The sequence below is a fragment of the Myotis brandtii genome, unplaced genomic scaffold, assembly GCF_000412655.1.
Source record: "Myotis brandtii unplaced genomic scaffold, ASM41265v1 scaffold18, whole genome shotgun sequence".
Classification (NCBI taxonomy): Eukaryota; Metazoa; Chordata; class Mammalia; order Chiroptera; family Vespertilionidae; genus Myotis; species Myotis brandtii.
The window spans coordinates 4660090-4682660 of NW_005356674.1; the positions used below are offsets into that span (position 1 = coordinate 4660090).

The 22571-nt window shown below is 52.0% G+C and overlaps 1 protein-coding gene across 1 annotated transcript in view; it reads left to right on the plus strand.

Moving 5' to 3' along the window:
- The window catches only part of SLCO2A1 (solute carrier organic anion transporter family, member 2A1), an 83678-nt gene extending 61458 nt beyond the window's left edge, over positions 1–22220 (plus strand). Inside the window, exons 6-16 of the mRNA XM_005863670.2 lie at positions 6283–6510; positions 7391–7489; positions 8986–9122; positions 10534–10609; positions 11292–11456; positions 12468–12657; positions 14766–14931; positions 17056–17219; positions 19366–19430; positions 20827–20950; positions 22100–22220. Coding sequence (XP_005863732.1) covers positions 6283–6510; positions 7391–7489; positions 8986–9122; positions 10534–10609; positions 11292–11456; positions 12468–12657; positions 14766–14931; positions 17056–17219; positions 19366–19430; positions 20827–20950; positions 22100–22220 — 1535 coding nt within the window. The remainder of the gene's footprint in view (positions 1–6282; positions 6511–7390; positions 7490–8985; positions 9123–10533; positions 10610–11291; positions 11457–12467; positions 12658–14765; positions 14932–17055; positions 17220–19365; positions 19431–20826; positions 20951–22099) is intronic.
- Positions 22221–22571: the final 351 nt, after the last annotated feature.

Sequence of the window (22571 nt, forward strand, 5' to 3'; positions counted from 1 at the left end):
GCAAGAACTAGAATTCTTAAAAGCAACACTTATTCTCAGGTCCTTTGATTCTCATGTGCCTGCTCTCCTAGGACACGCCTGGCCTTTGTATCTTACACACCTGCTCTGGGCTGCGCATCACCATCTGCACAGCTGTGGAGCCCGCACAGCCATAGAGCTGGCCAGCATCCCCGCCCCTCCTGCAATTCACAGCATCACCTGTGTTACCATGGAAATGTCTCTTGACTGGGTCATTTCCCCTCCTTATTCATGGGCCTTGGAAACTGGCTTTAATCTTTCCAGTGTGTTTATCGCGCTGCCCCCCCACCCCCTGGCGCCCATGATCATCACCATCTGGGGTTTTTCTTTCAGGCCCCTTCCCAGGGCACACAGGCCCTCCAGGAGTGGCCATGCCTCACCCTAGTTGTGTTTCAGGCTGACCACACTGAACTTCATTTTGTGATATTGAGGGTGCCTTTCACATCTCCGAGCCCTCCTTATGCTGTCCCTCTCTCCTCCTCACCACGGATCTTCTGGCTATTCCCTTTGAGTCTTCTCAGCTCAAAGGCCACTTTCTCCAGGAATCTTTTCCCAAACCTTCTCCCCAACTTCACTGGGTTTTCTGCCCCTCCCACATCTCCCCGACACCCTGTCCTCTCCCATCTCTGTGATACTAGCTGGTTTTTTTATTGTGATAAAATATGCATAACATAAAACTTACCATTTTAACTATTTTTAGTTTTAAAAAATATATATTTTTATTGATTTCAGAGAAGAAGGGAAAGGAAGAGAGAAATAGAAACATCGATGATGAGAGAGAATCATTCATTGGCTGTCTCCTGCACACCCCCTACTAGGGATCGAGCCTGCAACCCCAGCATGTGCCCTGACCAGGAATCGAACCATGACCTCCTGGTTCATAGGTGGATGTTCAACCACTGAGCCACACCAGCTGGGCCATTTTAACTATTTTTAGGTGTACAATTCAGTGGCATGAAGTACATTCACACTGTTGTACAACCATTATTGCCTTCCATCTCCAGAACTTTTTCATCTTTTCCGACCGAAACTGTACCCATTAAACCCTAACCCTCTACTCCTTCCCCACCCCCACCCCCAGCCCTGGCAACCACCAGTCTACTTTCTGTCTCTATGAATTTGGCTATTCTGGGTTCCTCATGTAAGTGGAATCATGCAGTGTTTGTACCTTTGTATCTGGCTTATTTCAGTTAGCGTGATGTCGTCAAGGTTCATCCACTTTGTATGTAGCATGTGTCAGAATTCCTTTGTTTTTACAAGCCTCAATAATATTTCATTGGATGCATATATCACATTTTGTTTAGACTTTCATCCGTTGACGGGCATTTGGGTTGTTGCCACTTTTTGGCTATTGTGAATAATCCTGCTATGAACACTGGTGTACAAATATCTGCTCAAGTCCCGGCTTTCAGTTCTTTTGGCCTTATGCCCAGAAGTGTAAATGCTGGATCATATGGTAATTTTTTATTTTATTTTTTTTAGGAACAGCCATACTGTTTTCCACAGTTGGCTGCACCATTTTACATTCCTACCAGCAATGTGCAAGGCCTCTGATTTCTCCACATCTTACCCAATACTTGGTTTTTTAAGTAACCATCCTGGTGGGGGTGAAGTGATATCTCACTGTGGTTTGGATTGGACCAGGCAATATTGTTGTTGCTTCTTTTTGTATGTGTGGTTGCTTCTTTGATGACCTGTGCTCCTCAGTATCTTGAAGGTTTGTAAGGTCAGCACCTGGGCCTGTCTCAGTCACCTCCATGTCTTCTCCCCCAGCAGAGTGCCTGCCCACGGTCAAATATGGCCAAGAAACCGAACAACCGAGAGTGAATGAAATCTGGTCCAGGTGTCTTTTCAGACCCCAGGTCCAGGCGTTGCGCGTGTGAAGCAGGCATCATCCACGCTGCCGACAGGCCTGGGTGTGCTCCCTCCGTGGCTGACCTGGGAACGGGCCCGTTCTTTGCGCCACTTTCCCCGGTACGGCCATTTGCCTGCAGGCGATCTTTAAGCCACTCTTATACCTAACGTAGACCTGACCCTGCACCTCATAACCTACCTGACAGCATGCAGGAGGAGGTGCTGTCACACACCTAGACAGCGGAGACAGGCAGCTCGGTCCAGAACATTTGCGGGTGACAACAGCCCACAGTTTTAGGAGACTTCAAACTTTTCTCACTTCCTTGTGCAAAATATACTCAAAATTTGTTTGAATCATCTGAAAAGAAATGCCATTTGAAAACTTGGCAGCACCCCTGTCTTATGGGCCCTTGAGAAATGCATTAACTCAAAGTTGATGCAGGGGAGTGAGCAGAGAAGTGTGTGTGCCAGTTTGTTTGAGTGATTACAGAGCAGCGTTTGGTCAGTTGGTGGTGTGGGTCAGGGGGGCGTCCCAGGCCCAGCAGCCTGCTCTGCCCTTATTCCTGAACATGCCCATTTGGTCTCAGGGAGAGCAGAGGAGTCTCTGTACTTACCCTCACTTTTTCTAAAGGCTAGCACAGCCCGCGGCGTGAAAACACATCCACCCCGTGTCCTGTGTGGCTGTGCACTGAGGGCAGGGAGTGAGCAGTGAGCCTGACACTCTGCCTGCTGGGCCCTCCGGGACCCTCCCACTCTCTGCAGTGCTTGGCCCTCCACAGAATCCTCCGAGGTCTCTCTAAGTCAAGGTCACTGGCAAAGGGAATCATGGATTCAGGACGGGAACCCTGGTCCCAGGCTCCCAGTCCAGCCCTTCCAGCATCTGTTGGCCTTGCTTGCCCATGGCCACCTGGGACTCCCCGAGGGGAGGGATGTGAGCCTGTAGCATCATCACACCCCTGTTCTGGGTGTTGGACACGGGTCAGTGTCGAGGGAAGGATTGTTAGTGTGGTGAGGGGTGAGGTGCATAGCGCACAGGGTCTCAGCAGGGACATTTTACAGTTTTGGGGCTTCTAGACTGAAGTGACTGCCCTAAGACTCAGACCCTTGCATTGTCACTGAGCCGCACCAGCCTTCCTTCAAGAGGGCAGGCACAGCCATCAGACTGCTGGCTGAGTGGCAGCAGCCAACTTTTTGTGCCTGCGCTCCTCTCTGGAACCAGAGCCTTCTAGCTCTTTAATGACGCATGGGGAGTTTCCCTATGCAGCCACTTTATGGTCTCTGCCTCAAGGGAAACTGAGGCTCAGAAGGGTTTAGAAACTTACTCACGTTCACACAGCTACTACCTAGGGTTAAACCCAATTTATTGCTTTTTAAACAAAGTCATTCAGATATGCTTGACATCTAAAAAGCTTTACATATTTAATACATATGATTCAGTGAGTTTGGGAATAAGCATATACCACTAGCCCTACTCGGTTTGACTCAGTGAATAGAGCAGACGAAAGGGTCTCCTGTTCAGTTCGGGTCAAGGGCACGTACCTGTTGCAAGCTCGATCCCTGGCCGCAGTTGGGGTGTGAGCAAGGAAGTGTGTGTGCCAGTTTGGGAGGCAATCCATCAATGTGTCTCTCTCACATTGATGTTTCTCTCTCTTTGTCTCTCCCCCTCCCTTCCACTCTCTCTACAAATCAATGGAAAAAATATCGTGAGGTGAAGATTAACAACAACAAAATAAAATGTATATAACCCTGAAACCATCACCACCATCAAGGTCATAGATTTACCTATCACCTCCCAAAGTTTCCTCCCACTCTTTTTTTTATTCTGTGTGTGGGGGAAGGGAAAGAACACTTAACATAAGATTTGCCCTCTTAGCCCATTTTAAACATACCATGCACTACGGTGCTATAGTATAGTATAGTATAGTATAGTATAGTATAGTATAGTATAGTATAGTATACCAGAACTTATTCATCTTGCATACCTGACACTTTACCTTACCCTTCGACCATCACGTCCTCATTCCCCTCCCCTCCGCCCCTCGAGACCACCATTTCACTCTCTGCTTCTGCTTGTACGAGTTTGGCTATTTTAGAGTCATACGCATGAGATCATACACTATTTGTCTTTCTGTGTCTGGCTTCTTTCACTAAAACCAATTCCTTGACTCCCTATACTGTGTGTTCGTTTCATCTCATTGTCTCAGATTTCATCAAAAATCCCAGTCGCCAGCCCCTTTCCAGGACACCTCTGTTGGGGAGGAAGTAGGTGTCAGGTCCCAGCCGGCGGCGGAGGTCAGAGAGCCATGCGTCTGATGTGGCTAGGGAACGGGAGATCTCCCCAGGCCCAGCTCCTCGGTTCCTGCAAAATGTCACCACTTCAGATGTGACTTCACTGTGGACGTTGAGTCAGTCACATTCGGGTTCGAACGCCAGCTCTGCCTTAAACCAGCCACTTCAGTAGCCCAGTCACTGCTGTGAGCAGGAGGCAATGTCCATCACAGCCTTGGCAGAGTCGGCCTGTAAATAAATGGATGTTAAAAATCCTGGCGCTAGAACTGGGGTCTCCACAGTAGAGCCTGTAAGTTGGAGAAGGCTCAACACCCCACAGGGGAACGGACAGGGTCGGGGGACAGAGAAACACAGCTCGGGTTTAAGGCCTAAGCCAGAAAGAAGGGCAATGGTTATGGAACAAGACATTGTTAAGTTTTGGCTGTATTTACTAATGAAGACATTTTTAAATTAGCAGCTTTTACTGTTGCTTTATTTTAAAAGTATCATGTGTTCTTTACAGATAAATTAGGAAATACAGAGGCAAACACACACACACACACACACACACACACACACACACACACACACAATCACCATCACCACAGTCCCATCACAAAGAAAGCCTTAGTCCTCCTGAGTTCTTTTCTGCAAATTCTATTAGTCCATATGAGTTTTCTAAATTAGAGATCATACTCTTCCAAACCACTAGTTATTTTTGGGAACCTACCAGATGTTACAGCGTCTTTCCATGTTAATAAGACTACATCTCCACCCTGATTCGAAGGGGCTGCCTCCCGTCTCACCATAAGGTTGGACCACTTTCTATTTGAATTCTGCATGGAAAGGTGGGCTAGTGGGTGTGGCGTGAGAGGAAGAAGGCACAGAGGGACACTAACCAGAGTCCGGGAGCTGGTCATTCTTCCGGGTGCTCTGTTCTCTTCACACAGCTGGTGTCAAGTTTGGATGCCCTTGACCAGACAGAAGTTTTGTCCCCTTTGCTTTCTGGTCAGTCAGGGACCCTTGGCCAGCAGTTTTCCAATGCGTCCTATGCAAACACCAGTAGAGAGGACAGGCAACCATGGGGCCAGGCTGGATGAATGTGCATGTGGGGGAGGGGAGAGGACCAGGAGGAGGGCTGACCTCCCCCCCAGCACCATGGTCCCCAGCAGCCCCGAGCTCAACAGCACTGAGCAGAGTCCAGTGTGAGAGGCAGGTCTAGTCCACAGCCCTGTTTTCCTCTGTGTGGGATTTTGAGGCCCACCTAGTTCAGGGCTCTCCCCTCTTGGGGAGCACCACAAATGAGAATTAAACTGAATCCCATTAGTGCTAAGTGAAAAAACCCACAGAGTAAGGTCAGTAATGCGAGTGGTTGCCATTGGCCTAGACAAGGCAGAAAGAAAATGCATCTCATGGAAAAGAGCCCTCAGGAACCTTCAAGATCTTGGAGAGCTGACAGTGCTGACTGTTCACTGTGGGCCAGATTTAAAACGGCCTGGCCACGTCCCCACAGCCACAGGCGGCAGGGTGCCCACAGACCACACTGGGACCCTCACAGAGGGTCTCATGGTGTGGCCTGGCTCCGATAGGTGCAGCCTCAGCTCTCCGTCTGCAACAGGAGGGGTTGCACTAAAGGGTCTTAGAATCCCTTCCAGCTTCCCAAGGTCTCCGAATCTTGGGAGCCGCCCAGGTTTCAGAAGGATGTGAAATGCCTTTGGCAGGAGGCTCTCCAGTGTGATGCAGTGTTTCGTCCAGGAGTGAGGGCCCTGGAGGACCCAGCTGCACACCTCCCAGGCCAGGGTGACGCTGCCTTCGGAAGAGAACCACATCCTAACCTGAGGCTGAGCTCAGGGCACTGCAGGCTGGCAAGCCTGGGTTTCTACCTTGGATCCCCCATTTCCAGCTGGGTGGCCCTCTCCTCCAGGGATGAAGGTATTGATCCCTCCGTGCTCAGCTCCCTGCCTGGACCATAGAGGAGAAAGAACGGATGCCCATGAGAGGAAGAGTCCTCTCCCACCCTCTCACCTTTCTCTCGCCTTTGTTCCCAGAGTCACTCCCAAAGGCCTGGGGGAAAGGCCAGGCTCGGAGGCCAGCGGTGGAGCCAGGAGACTGGGTGGTGACCGGCATGCACTCTCATTGCAGGGAACAGCAGCCTCCTCCACACCGAGCTCTGTCAGAAGCATTGGCAGGACCTGCCCCCCAGTAAGTGCCACAACAGCACCCAGGACACCCGGAAGGAGACCAGCAGCATGTGGGGTCTCATGGTGGTCGCCCAGCTGCTGGCAGGCATTGGGACAGTGCCCATTCAGCCGTTTGGGATCTCCTACGTGGACGACTTCTCGGAGCCCAACAACTCGCCCCTGTACATCGGTGAGTCACAGGCTTGAAGAGGGCTGCAGGGAGGGGTCGGGTCCTGATCTGACACTTAAGCTCTGAGGGGCTGATTTGAGGTCTTAACCCTCTTTGCCCCACAACACAGCAAACGAGTGCAGAGGTTTGGGGATCAGACAGACCTGGTTTGAATGGCAGTTCTGTTACCTATCAGCTATGGGAGCTGTGCAAGTGGCTGAGCCCCAGGGCCCCAGGTTCCTCACCTGCAGAATGGGGCTGACAGTATCTGTGTGCTGAGCAGCTGTGGGGTTACATGAGGTCAGGTATGTAACCATTTAGACCCCTGTCAGGCACAGGGAGGCTCCTTGACCAGCAGTAGCTACTGGTGCTGTCAAGCCCTCCAGGCCTGGGCCGGGGCACACATGTCTTTCCGCGTCACCCACTTATGGACAGGTTGGCCCCAAAGAAGCACATGCAAAGAAGATAGATGACTATCTGACTGCTCAAATCCTTCCCTTAGCACAAGCCATGTTGAGCGTCCTCAAGGGCCCTGTACTCCAGACCAGACAGACCACACCCACTGGCTCTGTGGCCTCACAAACTCCTGCCAGGACCTCCAACATGGTCCCTGCACAGACCTTTTGCCCTGGGCCGGCATCTTTAAATGCCAAGGAGATGTTACCCTCCTGATAAGTGGATCTCTCTGGCAGCTGGCTGGAGGAGAAACATCTTTGGTTTTGCACATCTTAGGATCTTGAGTGGTTCTAGCACTGCCTGGGGGAAATGCCATAGGTGTGGACTTGTCAGGGTCAGAGGACAGATGGCCTGACATCTCAGGAATCCTTCGCTAGGGAAGGAGCCTGGGGCTGTCACACCCTCTCAGCTCCCCTCAGCCTCTTTACCCTGCTCTCCTTCACAGCCATCTTATTTGCCATCTCCGTATTTGGACCGGCTTTTGGGTACCTGCTGGGCTCTGTCATGCTGCAGATCTTTGTGGACTATGGCAGGGTGGACACAGGTGAGTGTGTGTGATGATGCCTATCCCATTGCCAATTTCACGAAGCAGTCTCCCTGCCCCTCCCCACCCACCTCCAACCCTCACTCCACCACACCCCCAGCCAATCAGGGCAGAAAGTGAAGCTTCAATTGCAAATGCTCACTGCCACTTGCTCATTCCTGTGCTCACTCCTGCTGTCTTTCAGACAGCCCGGAGCAGATGGCGTGTGCCTCCCCTCCCAGGGCCCATGTTGGACTCTAGGAAGAAGCGGGGTGCACTGCTGAAAAAAAGCACACATTTTCTGCCTTCAGGAAGTTTGCAACTCAGGTTAGCTGCAGGAAAACCTTGAGACCTAGGGAAGTTGCCATCACAGCTGCCTGTCTTGGTGGTGGTATTAAAATCATTCCCACCAGCCAGACGGTGTGGCTGGAAGGCAGGTGTGAGCCAGACCCTCAGGAATAACACCTCTACCTGTGCCGGGCACACAGATAAGAGCCTGCCCATCCCACAAAGAATATGGGCAGGTGTTAAACCCGGCCATGCTGCCAGAACCCACAGACTCCTGTCTCCTGGTCCATCAGACCATGACGTCATCTGCGTGATGTCCTCTGCCTGTACTTCAAACCAAAGGGGAAAGCCAGGCGGAGCTTCCTGCCTCAGGGTCAAGTCATCTTTGCCCTTTCACTGGCACTGCCTGCATTGGTTCCTGGCTCTTGTTTGACCAGAAGAATATCAACTGAACTCCCGGTCCACCAGGAACAGTGCCCAGGGATGCCTGTCATTGTTTGGCTGAGGTCCATTCTGCTTCTTCTCATTCCCTCCATGCCTAGGTAGTTCCCTTACAAAGAGAAGCACAATGGCAGACTCTTAGATGTGGATGGAGACTTGCCAGGAGAAAGCATCTGCTTTGAAGGCCAGGCAGCCCGCTCTGTGGATGTTGTTTCCTCGGGCTTCTGAGGATTATGAGGCCTCCTTTCTTAGCGAGCAATACAGTTGGGCAGCAAGAGTCTTCGGTGGGTTAGAGCTCACGTTTGGACACCAGGAAGACATAGGTTTGAAATTGATCAATAATCTTAACCTTGGATAAGGACATGGTTAACCTCTCTAAGATTCAATTTCCTGATTGGTTGGAAATGGGTGGAATAGCCCCTCCCTCACAGACTTACTGGGAGAACCCAGCAGGATAATAGACGTGAGCATGTGGTCTAGTGTCTGGCCCATGGTAAGCCTCAAGAGAGTTACTGCCAAGGATTGGGAGTAAAATAAGGTGAGGCCAAGGTTCTGATCCCTTCAGCCTGGGATTAGCTGATGCTCTGCTTCATGTGCGGTGGCCTCCATTTTCTGGGAAAACCAGAATGGCCAGGATAGGGAATGTCATCTTGACCAAGGTTCTAGTTCATGGCTTTACCTCTTCTCCATGGTGGGGAGAAAATCCCCCTGATCAGAGAGTCTCTTCCCAGTAAGGTGAGATCATGCATTCATCCAACAAACACTTGTGTCCTTTGCTTTCTCTTCAGCATTAATTAACTTGAGCCCTGGAGACCCCCGATGGATTGGAGCCTGGTGGCTGGGCCTGCTCATTTCCTCGGCCTTCTTGGTTTTCACCTCCTTCCCCTTTTTCTTCTTTCCTCGCACAATGTCCAGAGGAGTAGAGGTAAGGTTCTGAGAGCCCATAACTCTATGTATAGGACTTTAAGAAAGGGAGGTTATGGTAGAAAATAAACAGATCTGAGAAGCTGCAGCAAGTTAAGCAAGTTCTGAGTGAAATCTAAATAAGTCTCATGATGCAGGACTTCTCAGAGGCCTTGAGAGGTAAGAGTGCTGATGAATTTCCAAAAGACAATATCCCATCAGTGTGCCCTTCCCATGGTAGCATCCAGGGATGTAGTTAGGGAAACACTGAGCTCATCTAAACTGGGATAAAAATAAAAGCTGAATATGTGACCTGGTGCAGTTGACTTTTGCATTTCATAGGGCCCATCATGCCTGAAGGACTGAGTAAGAAGGGAGTCTTAATGCTTGAGTGTGAGGGTGGGTTGGGAGTAGATCTTAGTTAAGTAGATTGACTTCCTACCCATCTTTCAGTCATGTCTGTTGGGGAAAGAAATCAGGGAAGGATGAGAATGGAAAACAGAGGTGAGAAGTTTGGGTATGGGCTTTGATGGTGGGCTGATGGTTCTAAAACCTGTTTTGATCCCATGAAGTTCTGGGGTACTGCATTGATGGGGCTACCAGTCAGGTGGCAACATGGTGGCTAGGTTGAGGATGGGATTTAGGAAGGAAGGAAGACTGGAAACCTGATGAGGCCAGTACAGAGACAGGGGATGACGGCTGAGGCCAGGGCAGGCATAGACATTCTTCGGAAAGCAAAGGGCACAGGTGTTCGCAGGCGGTGCTGAGAAGGACTCAGGAGTGACCTGGCTTGGAAGAGAAGACGGGCTACAATTAGACCAAGGTTTTGAGCCAGACACAGAGCTCAGCACTCAGCAATGCGGTGTATGAGATCTTGGCCCAGTCTTGGGATGTGTTCGGAAGAGGTAGGCAGGCTCCCTGAGGGGGTATGCACAGAAAGTTCAGGCACAGGGCCAGGACAGAGCTTTGAGCAGGACTCAACTCTGGGCCCAGAAGGAAGAAGGGACTCCATAGAGGAGACAGAAAAACAGAGCTGGAAACATACATTCTAGACTAGAGCGTCTCAGAAGCCCACAGCCCCTGGAATCTGAGGACAGGGAAGAAACGTAGCCATGACAGACAGGCAAAGGGTGAGATCCAGTCAGACCCTTTTGAGCATTAGTTGTAGGAAAGTTATATATGAAATAACACGCCCAGAGCCATCTTGGGAGGCATTGGCATGGCAGCATTCTGGTCAGCAGCCAAAGCACTGGGCTCACTAAATGCAGGTGGCATTTCTTTCAAGAGACATTCTCTGGACACCCTCCCATCACACCTGGGGCAGCTCACTGCTGCCCAGCCCTGAACCACTGAGACCAGAAGGGTCAAGGGCTCAGGAAGCGTGGCCGTGGGGAGCCTGGGCCATTAACACTGATTTCCTTTGCTGACTTCAGACGTCTCCTGCCATGACGGACGAGGCGATGAGGATGACGGTCAAGCCAAGAAGCTCTCTGGTGGATTTCATTAAACGTAAGGGAGTGACCCGGCAAAGCCCTGGGTGGGCTGGCTTGGTGGGGGGGCAACCAGGGAGTGCCCAAACCCATGAGGTATTGTGTATGATAAGGGGCATTAAGAACAGGTGGCCTATAATTGGCCCATCTCACAGGAGGGGTTCCGTTAGGAGACACAGATTCAAGCAGAGCTAGCTCCACCCCATGTTTTTCTCTCTCCTCCCTTTACATGGAGGTAAATGTCCCCACTGTTAGTCTTATTTCTATCTACCCGACAATTGATTTCTTCCAGACACGTTATTTTATTTTATTTATTTATTTATTTATTTATTTATGAGAGAGAAACATCAATTGGCTACCTTGTGCATGCCCCCTATTAGAGATCACACCTGCAACCCGGGCATGTGCCCTGTCCGGGAATCAAACCAATGACCTCCTGATGCATGGAACGAAGCTCAACCAATTGGGCCACACTGGCAGGCCATATTCTTATTTTATTTTACCCATGAGTATGTTGAGTGGGGGGTCTGAGAGGCTGTGTGGCCCTGGCCGGGCCAATGAACTCCTCAGTGCCTCAGACTCTGCCCTGAGGAAGACAGGAGCATGGTCTGGAGGGAGGAGGAAGGGCAGTGGCCGGGCTCCCAGTACCCTGACGACTGTGGCCCATGAAGACCTGGCCCCTGATGGTGGTCTGTTTGCAGTGTTTCCCCGCATCTTCCTGAGGCTCCTCATGAACCCTCTTTTCATGCTCGTGGTCCTGGCTCAGTGCACCTTCTCCTCCGTCATCGCCGGCCTCTCCACATTCCTCAACAAGTTCCTGGAGAGGCAGTATGGTGCCTCCACGGCCTATGCCAACTTCCTCATCGGTGAGTCCCGGCCAGACCAGACACAGACAGGAGCCAGAGGAGGACTTGCCCAAGACAAAGACGTTTAAGGACAATTTTCTTGCTTGGCAATCTAGAGTGCTCTGAACAAACTGCTGAGACCCTGTCATTCCAGGCAGGAGTGGGTGGGGGCAGGGGCTGCCTTCCTCCCCATCAGGGGCTGGAGGCCTGACAGCCTCCCAGAGGCCCTGAGACAGTAGGGGCAGCAGGGGAAAGAGAGAGCATCAATTTCAGGTAAAATGCTCCTGGTTCTGTTCCTTCTTCTCAGGGACTTGAATACATTTGCTTGGTAGGGAGTATGTGACCCAGGGATTCTGGGCTCTGGCTGCACTTCAGGCTCTCCTGGGAGCTTTAAATAATACAAATGCCCACCCCCACCCCCACCCACAATACAGCAGAGTCTCTGGGTGGGACTCAGCATTGAGTTTGTTTGCCAGTGAGGTTGAGAGGCACTGATGTGGTCCCACCAAGTATCCAAGTGAATTACTGGGCTCAGTCCACAGGTGCGTTTGACTATATAGATGAGGCAAGGAGGTCAGGGTGCGAACCCCTACCCCTGTGGGGCCCTTGGATGTGACTTTACTTCTCTAGCTTAGGCCTCTGACTAGCAGGCAGGGGGCACCACCAGAGCCTTGCTAACCTTGTGTGGTCACAGTTAGGATGCAGTGAGCGGTCAGGCAATGAAAGGCACTAAATAAATGCACATTCCACCCACATCCTTCTGGACACAAGGCCCCACTTCTTTCTTTATTCTTTGCACAGGCAGGGTAACCCTCTGGGTCAAGGTAACTCTGTGGGTGTGCCTGGCACACAGCGAATGCTCAATGAATGTCAGGTATTGCTACTGTAATGGGACATCTCCAGTGCTCCTTCGGGAAGTTGTGCCCCTTGTTTGTGCTCGGTGTCTGTGCCCACACATACCCCCAGGCCTGCCCACACATACCCCCAGGCCTGCACACACGGACCCACTTCTCTCTCTCTCTCTCTCTCCAGGTGCTGTGAACCTCCCCGCCGCGGCCTTGGGGATGCTGTTTGGAGGAATCCTCATGAAGCGTTTTGTATTCTCTCTGCAAACCATCCCCCGCCTGGCTACCACCATCCTGACCATCTCCATTATCCTATGTGCCCCTCTCTTCTTCATGGGATGCTCCACCCCAGTCGTGGCGGAGGTCTACCCACCTAGGTAACGGGAATGAGGGGTGAGACGATACCCTTTGCTAAAGGCCAGAACCTGGGTCTGGCTGCCACACCTCTTTCTTTCTGCCTTCTCAGCTCTCTTCTCTCTATCACTCCTTGACCTAATCTCTTATGCGGATACTTAGAAAATCAGGTCCTTGAATACAATGCTGAATTATAAGAAGTCAGAGGGTCCTACGGGGCCACCAGCAGTCAGGGTTAAGATTCTGTTTTTTTTTAAGAAGCACCAAAAACTAATTAATTTGGTTTCAGGGTGACTCTGTAGGGCTGTGAGCCTCAGGAACCAAGAAATAAGCTATGTTGCTGGAACCGGTTTGGCTCAGTGGACAGAGCGTCGGCCTGTGGACTGAAAGGTCCCAGGTTCGATTCCGGTCAAGGGCATGTACCTGGGTTGCGGGCACATCCCCAGTAGGAGATGTGCAGGAGGCAGCTGATCGATGTTTCTCTCTCATCGATGTTTCTGGCTCTCTATCTCTCTCCCTTCCTCTCTGTAAAAAATCAATAAAATATATTTAAAAAAAAAAAAAAGAAAGAAAGAAGCTATGTTTGGCATCAGCTCGGTGCCAGCCAGTAGAGTCTCACTGAGCTGCTGAAGAAAGATGAGAGAAGGAGACTTGGAAAGATACGGAAAAGAACAATGAAAGGGATGGCAGACTTTTAAAATGAGGGCAGGTGAAGTATACCTGTCCGTTTGCATAAAGCAACATGGTCCTAAGTTTTAAGTCTGGCTTCAGGTTCAGAAGGAACTTTAGAGGCTTGTGAAGGGAGCTTTTAGCTTTTTCCTGGGCGCTACCTTTCAAGCACCTCTTCTTTTAAATTTTGCCTAATGAGGTTACAACATTGGGAGACGCCGTACCTTTCAGCCTCGGTGCTTTCTCTGTCTCTCTCTTTGAAATAACCTCTTCTGTCTTTGGTGGGGGAAGGAGAGCAGGGGTGTGGTTACTCAGGATGGGAAACCTCTGGTTTGTATTGGTCTTCTGCAGGCTGACTGTGGATTGAGAGAAGCTGAGAAGGCCCTGGGCCTTTGGGTGTCTTCACTGGGAGTTAGCGGGTTTTGTCATCCGCTCTGACGCAGCCCTTACTAGTTGGGGAAAGTTACTTATCTAATCTTCAAATCTTCAGTGTTTTTATCCATAAAAGGAGCATAATAATTATAGAATTATTGTGATGACGTGCGTGACAAACCCCTGGGCACAGTGCCTGGCACATAAGAGAGGCCCCGTTGATGTTAACATCGTTAGTATAATTATTTGAGCAAAGCTCTGGACTGTGGTTTGTCAACCCTATCCCAGCCCTCCCTAAAGAAGATCATGAATATCGGGTAGGAGGAATGGCGGGAATGGTGAGATCATCCAGTGAAATCTCCTTGTTTGAGGCTCAGGAGGATGGAGGGCAAAATCTACATAGACCAGTGGTTCTCAGCCTTCCTAATGCTGTGACCCTTTAATACAGTTCCTCATGTTGTGGTGCCCCCCAATTTCATTGTTACAAATTGAACATAATTAAAGCATAGTGATTAATCACAAAAACAATATGTAATTATATATGTGTTTTCCGATGGTCTTAGGCGACCCCTGTGAAAGGGTCATTCGACCCCCAAAGGGGTCTCGACCCACAGGTTGAGAACCGCTGACATAGACCAAGGGACAGGAACCAGGTAGACCCCAGATTGCTTCAAGGAGCCCCGCCTGTCCCTCTGCCTGAGCCCGGGTGGAGGAGAAGGGAAGGGAAACGTTGCCTGTGACTTTTGTGCAGCATCTGCGCGCTCTCCCATCAGAGTCCTGCTTGGTTGTTTGTCTTGAGCGCTTCTGCAGTTGGGGGGTTGGGGAGGGAGGGTTTGCCAGCGGAGCCTTTCTGACTCGCAGCTGGTGGTGACGGGCTTCTAGTAGCGGAAGAAACAGAGAGGTGTCATGAGCACCGACCAGCAGCCAATTCACCGTCGGCCCCAGCAGGCGTAATTCATGGTGTCGCTGGCCCCAGACGCACCGAGGGGCATAGCGCACCAGCCGGGCGAGCACTCGCGCTGGGCCGGAGTGGAGAGATGTTTCTCTGGCCTTGCTTTGTTTGAGTCCCTGTTTCCTGTTTTCCTGGCAGCACATCAAGTTCTATACACCCGCAGCCTCCTGCCTGCCGCAGGGACTGCTCGTGCCCGAACTCCATCTTCCATCCGGTCTGTGGAGACAATGGGGTAGAGTACCTCTCCCCGTGCCACGCTGGCTGCAGGCACATCAACGTCAGCACCGTAGCCTCCAAGCAACGGGTAAGGGCAGGAGGAGCCCCACCGGGTCCCTGAGCTCAGTGTGTGCCCTCAAAGACTGCACCTGGGCTCTGGGATGGGCAGGGCACCACCCACACCATCCTCATTGCCCCATCCTGGCCTCCAGGCCACACCCGCCCTCTCTTTACCTCCCCTACCCTAAGGTCATGATCAGATGCCTGCAGCCTAAAGTCAATTAAAGATTGGCCGATATTCAACAAATGCACGTTCCTGAGGCTCGGAGTAGAAACCAGCCGGAGCACTCCTTCAGCGAAGACCTCCCAATCTCATCCTGGCGGGTCCTAATGGGTGTCTTTGGGTCCTGCGTCCTGGCCCTGTTGGAGAGCCAACATGGACCAGGCCCAGATAAGTCAAGGACACAGGGTCCTCTGGGATGTGGCCCTGGAAGGTTAGAGTTGGAAGCAGCGATCAAGGGCATTAGGTTCACCCCCTCAGCTCCCAGGTGTGGCCACACAACTGGCCTGAAGTCATGCAGTTATTTAGGGTCAGTTCTGACTTTAGAACCCAGGACCCTGTCTCAGTCTGGGGGCACATCTGCTCAAGGTCATGTACCTCCTGGCCACCAGCCTTCCACACATGTAACCCACATTCGGTAGTTCACTTAGTGAGGTCCTATCAGCCCTCTGAGGGCTAGGGCTCCTGGCCTTCTAGCATCAGCCAGCAGCAAACTAACTTGAGTCATCTGTTCAGTTTTTCAACAAACAATGGACACCTGGCACAGCCATGCGTGCTGAGGATTTAGTGGTGAACCCATCCGACAAGGTTCCTGCTCTCATGGAGTTTGAATTCTATCGAATAAATGCACAAGATCGTTTTAGAAAGTAGCTCATACCATCAAGAGAGTTAATGGACAGAGTGTGCCTGAGGGCCTCCCCAAGGAGGTGACATTAGAACTCAACCACCAGAAGAAAACCCTACGAAGACCTGAGGGTGAAGTATTTGCACTAAAGGAACAGCAAGCACCAAGCCCCAGGGCATGGCTGATCTGGATGTAGGAGAAATGAGAGATGCCAAGGTGGTGCCAGGCCAGGGAGCAGGCAGGGGCCAGAACCGGACAGGCCAGGTTTAGGAGTTGGGTGTTCTTTTTCCTAAGAGCAATGGGGACCCAGAGGTGCAGTTCCCCTAAGGAGTGGAACGCACCTTCTGCCCCTAAGCCTGTGTGGAGGTCATGGGCAAGGCTAGCCCCCACTTCCCATCCTCCTCTCTAAGGATAAGGGAGGCTGCTTCCACGGCCACCTCTGTGGGCAGAGGTGCGTGAGCCTCAGGCAGAGCGGGGACAAGGAGCTTGGACAAGATGTTCTCTCAGCTGCCTTCTAGCTGGAGGAGTCTGTGGTGGCCTCTGTGGTTTCCTTGTTTTCATTTACTTACCTCTGACTCACCTACTTCCAGAAAGAATCCTGACAAGTTTCAAATAGTATAAATCATCATCCCTTAGCATAATATCAAGAAAAAAATAGTAAGTTATAAGAAAATGGTCATAGGCTAGTCTGTCAGACACTGCAAGGCGGGGAGTAAAGACCACGTGGGCAGTGGCTCAGTTGTACAATAGTGTTGACCATATGGGCTTGCTGGCTTGAGGTGGGACTTCCTTCCCAGCCTGTACAGACAGGAGGATTCCTCTCTGGCAAAGGCCTGACAGATGAAGAGCTTAGTGGATTCTATTGTGTGTTCTCTGTTGTCTCCCCCTGTTTCTACCTTCCTAAGCCTCCCTGCAATGAACACACACACAGCATAAACAGCAACCCACAAAGCCACGGCTGCTGGGCATGGGGTAGCCTGGCCCAGAGAAGAGCCCTCCCAGTCCCTGGTCCCAAGCCAGGTGGGCCTTGCCTGGCAGTGGAATCCTGCATATACGGATGCAGGTGCACCTGCTGGAGGAGCCCAGCCCACACTGGACAGGGGTCAGGGGTGGGGTCCATGGGGCACCTTGAAACCCTCAGCTGACCTCTCCAGCCTCTGAATCCAGCCCCACCCAGCTCCTCAGGGGACCCAGAAGGCAGAGGGGTTGAAACCTGAGGGACTGTCTGGCAAGAGCTGGTTGCAGGTGTTTGATGTGTGTGCAAGCAAATTAATGACGTTTTCTCTTTTTTCCTCTCCTTTTTCAAGATCTATTTGAACTGCAGCTGTGTGACCGGGGGATCTGCTTCAGCAAAGTCAGGATCGTGCCCCATCCCCTGCGCCCACTTCCTGCTCCCGTCCATCTTCCTCATCTCCTTCGTGTCCCTCATCGCCTGCATCTCCCACAATCCCCTCTACATGATGGTTCTGCGGTGAGTGCACCTCTCCTTCCCCGCGTTTGCCTTTTCTTTGTGCCCAGGTGACCACTGATCTCTCCTCCCTTTCCTGGTCCTCAGAGGCCTTTGAAGATGATGTACAGTGTTCTTTGGGTGAAATGGGGAGATGATGCTCACACGACAGTGCCAGGGCCCCACAAATCTCCTTGCTGCGTCGCCTCCTCCCCCAGCTCTGTGAGCACCTCCATTCTGCACATGGGAGACCACTAACCCAGGAAGGCAGAGCCAGGAACAGCTGAGCCACATGCTAAAGCCAGGCTGCCTGACTCCACGCTGTGGAAATACCTGGAGATTCGCTTATTTTTAAATCCTGAGAGAACTGAGAGGAGGGAGGCGAATTCAGTTGGACATGTGAAATCGGGGATGGAAAATCAGGAAAGTTCTAGAGATAGATGAGGGCTATGGGAAAAGATGGGAATGATAAAAGTCTAGTGTGCCTGGAGCCAAAACTAAGTCCTCAGGTCAGAAGGGGGAGGCTGGCCAAGGCAGGAGGGGAGGGCAGAGGTGTCCCATTACAGTGGCAGCTAAATGTCTCTGAGGTTTTGACAGGGAATGACCCTTTCCTCACCTCACTCTCTGCAAAGGAGAAAACTTTCCAACCAAGTTCACCTAACCCACCCCGGCCTGCCTCCCTCCTGTCCTCACCTGCCTCACAAGCAGAGAGGGAAAACCATGGGATTTACATACTGGGGTCCAGGGCCCAAGGCCCAGTTCTGCCATACACTGGTTGGAGGTCCTTGGGTGTTGCCAACTTCGCTGAGTCTCAATTTCCTCATGTATGGAAGGAGGTTAATGATGTTGACCTCAAAGGATTGGTGTCAGGATTATATGGTAAATTCCTTTGTAAATACAAGGTGCTCTACATATTGGCTAATTATCACTATTAACCTAATAATAATAAATAATAATAATAATAATAATAATAATAATAACAGCTAGCGAGGTACCAATGACCTATTTTCCCCAAAAGCCTAGGAGCTAAGGAAGAAGCAGAAGCAGCCACTTGTCAGGATCTGGGGTTTTGCCCTCTTTACAAGTTCGCTTGCCAACTACCGAGCTCCTGTTTCTGCTACTGTTTCAAGGATGCTGGCAGAAGACAGGAGACTCCGGGTCAAAGGGAAAGGACTTTGCTACTCATAGCACAGCAAGCAGCATGGACCTCGTGCTGCATCATCCATCCTTGCCCCTCAAGTCCTAGGGGGTGACATGGAGGGGCCCAGGTGTATGTGTCACATGCAGTGGGTTTATGTCACAGCTGAGGAACGCTGCTCTTGCGAGAGCCACCGCTTCTATAGACCAAGCCTGCTCTTGGTCTAGGGCACTGGTCGGCGAACTGCGGGTCGGCAAACCGTGGCTCGCGAGCCACATGCGGCTCTTTGGCCCCTTGAGTGTGGCTCTTCCACAAAATACCGACTTCTGCGCATGGGCCACGAAGTTTCAATCGCACTGTACAGGGGTATTTTGTGAAAGAGCCACACTCAAGGGGCCAAAGATCCGCATGTGGCTCACGAGCCATGGTTTGCCGACCACGGGTCTAGGAGTTTTTACCTCGTGCTTCAAGGTTGTGCCTTGCAACCATGACCCTGAGAAGCGGTCCGGGACAAGAGCAGTCAGGAGTGTGTGTAGATCCTTAAGAATGTGTAGGGATTCTCAGAGCTCACGGCATAGTGCTTCTCCTAACACCATCGTCCCCCTCTTTTCCACCACTCCCCATCCAGTGCATTCCAAGGACCGCCACTTTCACCTAAGGCCCTTGTAGGGGTTCCCTCCTTGCACCCCAAGTCAGATGGACCACGGTAGATGCTCTAACCCCGAGAAAGATCTGTGGGTGGCCATGATGAGGAGAGGGCCCCCCCCCTCCACGGCGTCTGATTCTTAGGTCTGGGGTGGGGCCTGAGAATATGAATTTCTAACAAGTTCCCAGGGGATGCTGATGCTGCTGGTCCAGCGATCCAGCTTTGAGAACCATTGATACAAGGGACAGAAGCATGGGCTGCGGGGGATCCAGTCTGCCAGTGGCTCATCGGGCTGCATGAGGGCAGGTTCTGACGGAGGCTGGCTGCCCCTGACTGAGGGGAGGCACGGCCAGAGTCCTCCGCTCATGTCCTGTTTTCCTTTTCAGCGTGGTGAACCAGGAAGAAAAGTCCTTTGCCATTGGGGTACAGTTCTTGCTAATGCGCCTGCTGGGTAAGTGTCTGAGACACCCCCTTCCAGAGGCATGGCCCCGGGGACATCTGAGGGCAATGGGGTGCAGAGCGGGGATGGGGAAGTCCTCTCTCATCTCTGTTGTGATGAGAGAAGCTGTGCATGATCAATACAACCCCAAATGCCAAAACACTATATGGGCAGTTTCCTTGGTACTTGTGGTTAAGAAAGAGTTCATCTATGGCGTTCATTCCCAACTAAATTATGTAAGAAAAGGGAAAAACAGACACAACTGAGCATACCTAATAGAGAATTGAAAGCGGGTATTTTTTTTTTTTAACCTCTCTCTGAGAACTCACCATCAGAACACAACCTTGCATTTCTGTCCCAGCCAGAATGGCAGCTGAGCTCAGCCCTGGTTTCCCTCCCGTTTCACAAAATTCACTCCCACTGCCATTCACAAATGTTCCTCAGTGCATGCGGGGTCCAGTGCGAGCAGCCCAGAGCCCGCGGAGAAATGGGGCCGTGCACACGTGCTCAATAGTGCCCACAGGAGGGCGAGCTGCCTTCGGGAGCAGGGCACACACCAGCCCTCCGTGGTGCACGGACCGGAGCAGGGACGTGCGTGGGTCTCACCCCACACTGCAGGCTCATCCCCAGACTGTTTACGCTGAACTGTCCCTTCTCAACACATCCGGGCACTAGATAAATGAGGCACTAATACGGAGAGCCTTGCAGGCTAAGGAAGGAAAGGGACCAGGTTCAACTGGTACAGCGGTTCTCAACCTGTGGGTCGCGACCATCGGAAAACACATACAGCATATCAGATATTTACATTACGATTCATAACAGTAGCAAAATTACAGTTATGAAGTAGCAACGAAAATAATTTTATGGTTGGGGGTCACCACAACATGAGGAACTGTATTAAAGGGTCACGGCATTAGGGAGGTTGAGAACCACTGGTAGGACCTAGCGGGTGAGCACTGCAGGGGAGAGTATGGCAACTGCAACGGAGGGACTTCAGTTACTATCGAGGAGTACATTCTGGCCTCCAACGCTGAGCTTCACAGAGCCTCTGCGCATTCTTACCCGGGAGCCAGGTCGGCACTTGGCCCTGCAGCGCCTTCCCTTATCATTATCATTCTGGGGAGTGTCGGGGTGTGACCTCCTGGGCCGGCTGAGTGGGAGCCTTTGCAGGGCCCTCACCGACTGAGATTGGGTGAGGTGCTCAGATGGTGAAGCATGAACCAGCTTCGCAGAAAGCTACTCTGCTTCCCAAGGTTACAATGATTCCTAGAGGCAGGGCAGAGCTGTACTCACACCTGTAACATGCAGGGTGTGGGGCGGGGAGGGCTGGCTCCCAACCCTGCCAGGCATCTCTGCCAGCAGCTCCGTGTGACCTGAGCTCTCTGAACTCTCTTCCTGTTGATGCCAGCCTGGCTGCCCTCTCCAGCCCTCTACGGCCTCACCATCGACTACTCCTGCATCCGGTGGAACTTGCAGTGCTCAGGGCAGCGAGGGGCCTGCGCCTACTACAACAACGATGCTTTCCGAGACAGGTGAGGGCCGGCACGTTGTGTGTCAAGGAGGCCAGGCCCCAGGCCTGAGCAAAGGGCCATCATCTGTTCTGGTGGCTGTTGTGGGGGCTGTCAGGCTTCCGAGGGAGAAGACCAGAGGGCAGCTGCCATAGTCAGGGAGCAGGGGCCACCGGTGATGGGCATCTCAGGGCTTGCAGAGAGCCAACCAAGTAACAAGACTTGGGGCTACTCTGATGTGACCCCCCAACCTGGGATCCCCAAGGCTCTTGGGAGGGACAGCAGCAGAAAGAAGTGTGTCCAAGAGAAAGGGGATGGTTGGAGTCCAAGGGAGAGGCTGTGACTGTGGAATGGTGATGCCAGGCCAGCCTGTCACTGCTCACAAAGAGGTGGCCCCATCACAGCTCCTAGAAGAGGTCAAGGGCAGGCGGGTCCAACCTGCCTCTGTGGGTCTGAGCCCAGCTACAGTGCCACTGAGTTCTGTACCCCTTCCAGCCACCTCACCTGCTGCCATCATCACACAGACCAGAAACAGGGAGGAGAGTGGGCTTGAGGGGGCTGGGGGGTCTGGGAACGATGTTGAGTGAAACAGAAGGCCAGGAGAGGGTGGACCAGGAGGGCAGTGAGAAGGTGCCCTTCTTCTGGCTTGCTGGGAGGACAGGACCCTCAGGGCTGGCTGTGCTGCAGTGTTCCTTTGGCCCTCTAGGGGGCGGCAGTGCAAGGACAGGGCCACTGGATGAGGCTCAGCCTACTCACAGGGAGTTTTGTACCCTTGTGGATCAAAGGAATGGGGGAAATGGTCAACACCTAGGTCAGCGGTTCTCAACCTGTGGGTCGCGACCCCTTTGGCGGTCGAACGACCCTTTCACAGGGGTCGCCTAAGACCATCCTGCATATCAGATATTTACATTACGATTCATAACAGTAGCAACATTACAGTTATGAAGTAGCAATGAAAATAATTTTATGGTTGGGTCACAACATGAGGAACTGTATTTAAAGGGCCAGGAGGTTGAGAACCACTAACCTAGGTGGTAACAGATCCTTACCTGAGTCATGAGGACACATTCCCTGGGCCACTGTGAGAATGACGCTGCTCTTCCTGTTGGCCCTGGGGCGCAGGCTACAGAGCCTCCACAGCCCCTCACCCGTCCTGTGTCCTCCTGCCCACAGGTACCTGGGCCTGCAGGTGGGCTACAAGGTGCTGGGCACGCTGCTGCTCTTCTTCATCAGCTGGCGGGTGAAGAAGAACAAGGAGTACAACGTGCAGGAGAACGCCGCGGGCCTCATCTGAGCGCCTCATCTGAGCCTTGGCCCTTGCCTGGCACTTCTGACTCCAGAGCGTGGACCTGCCCTTCCATGCCTGCCTGTATTTACTAATGTTATTATGTCATTTCCTTTTTGTTTTTTAAATAAGAAAACAACCCCAGTCACCATTTGCCTTCCCTGCCTCCTCCCAAAGGCTCCCACTCAGGCTTACTGTGCTCCTGGGCTGGGTGGGCACAGAGCTGCAGGGCGGGGTCTTCACTGGCTCCTTGGGAGGGACCCACATGCCCACGTGCCCCTCAGTGCTGGGTCCTCCAGAGAGGATGCCTCCGAGGCAGACCTGACCAGTCCTGTGGGGAGGGAATGGGGGATCCTGAGT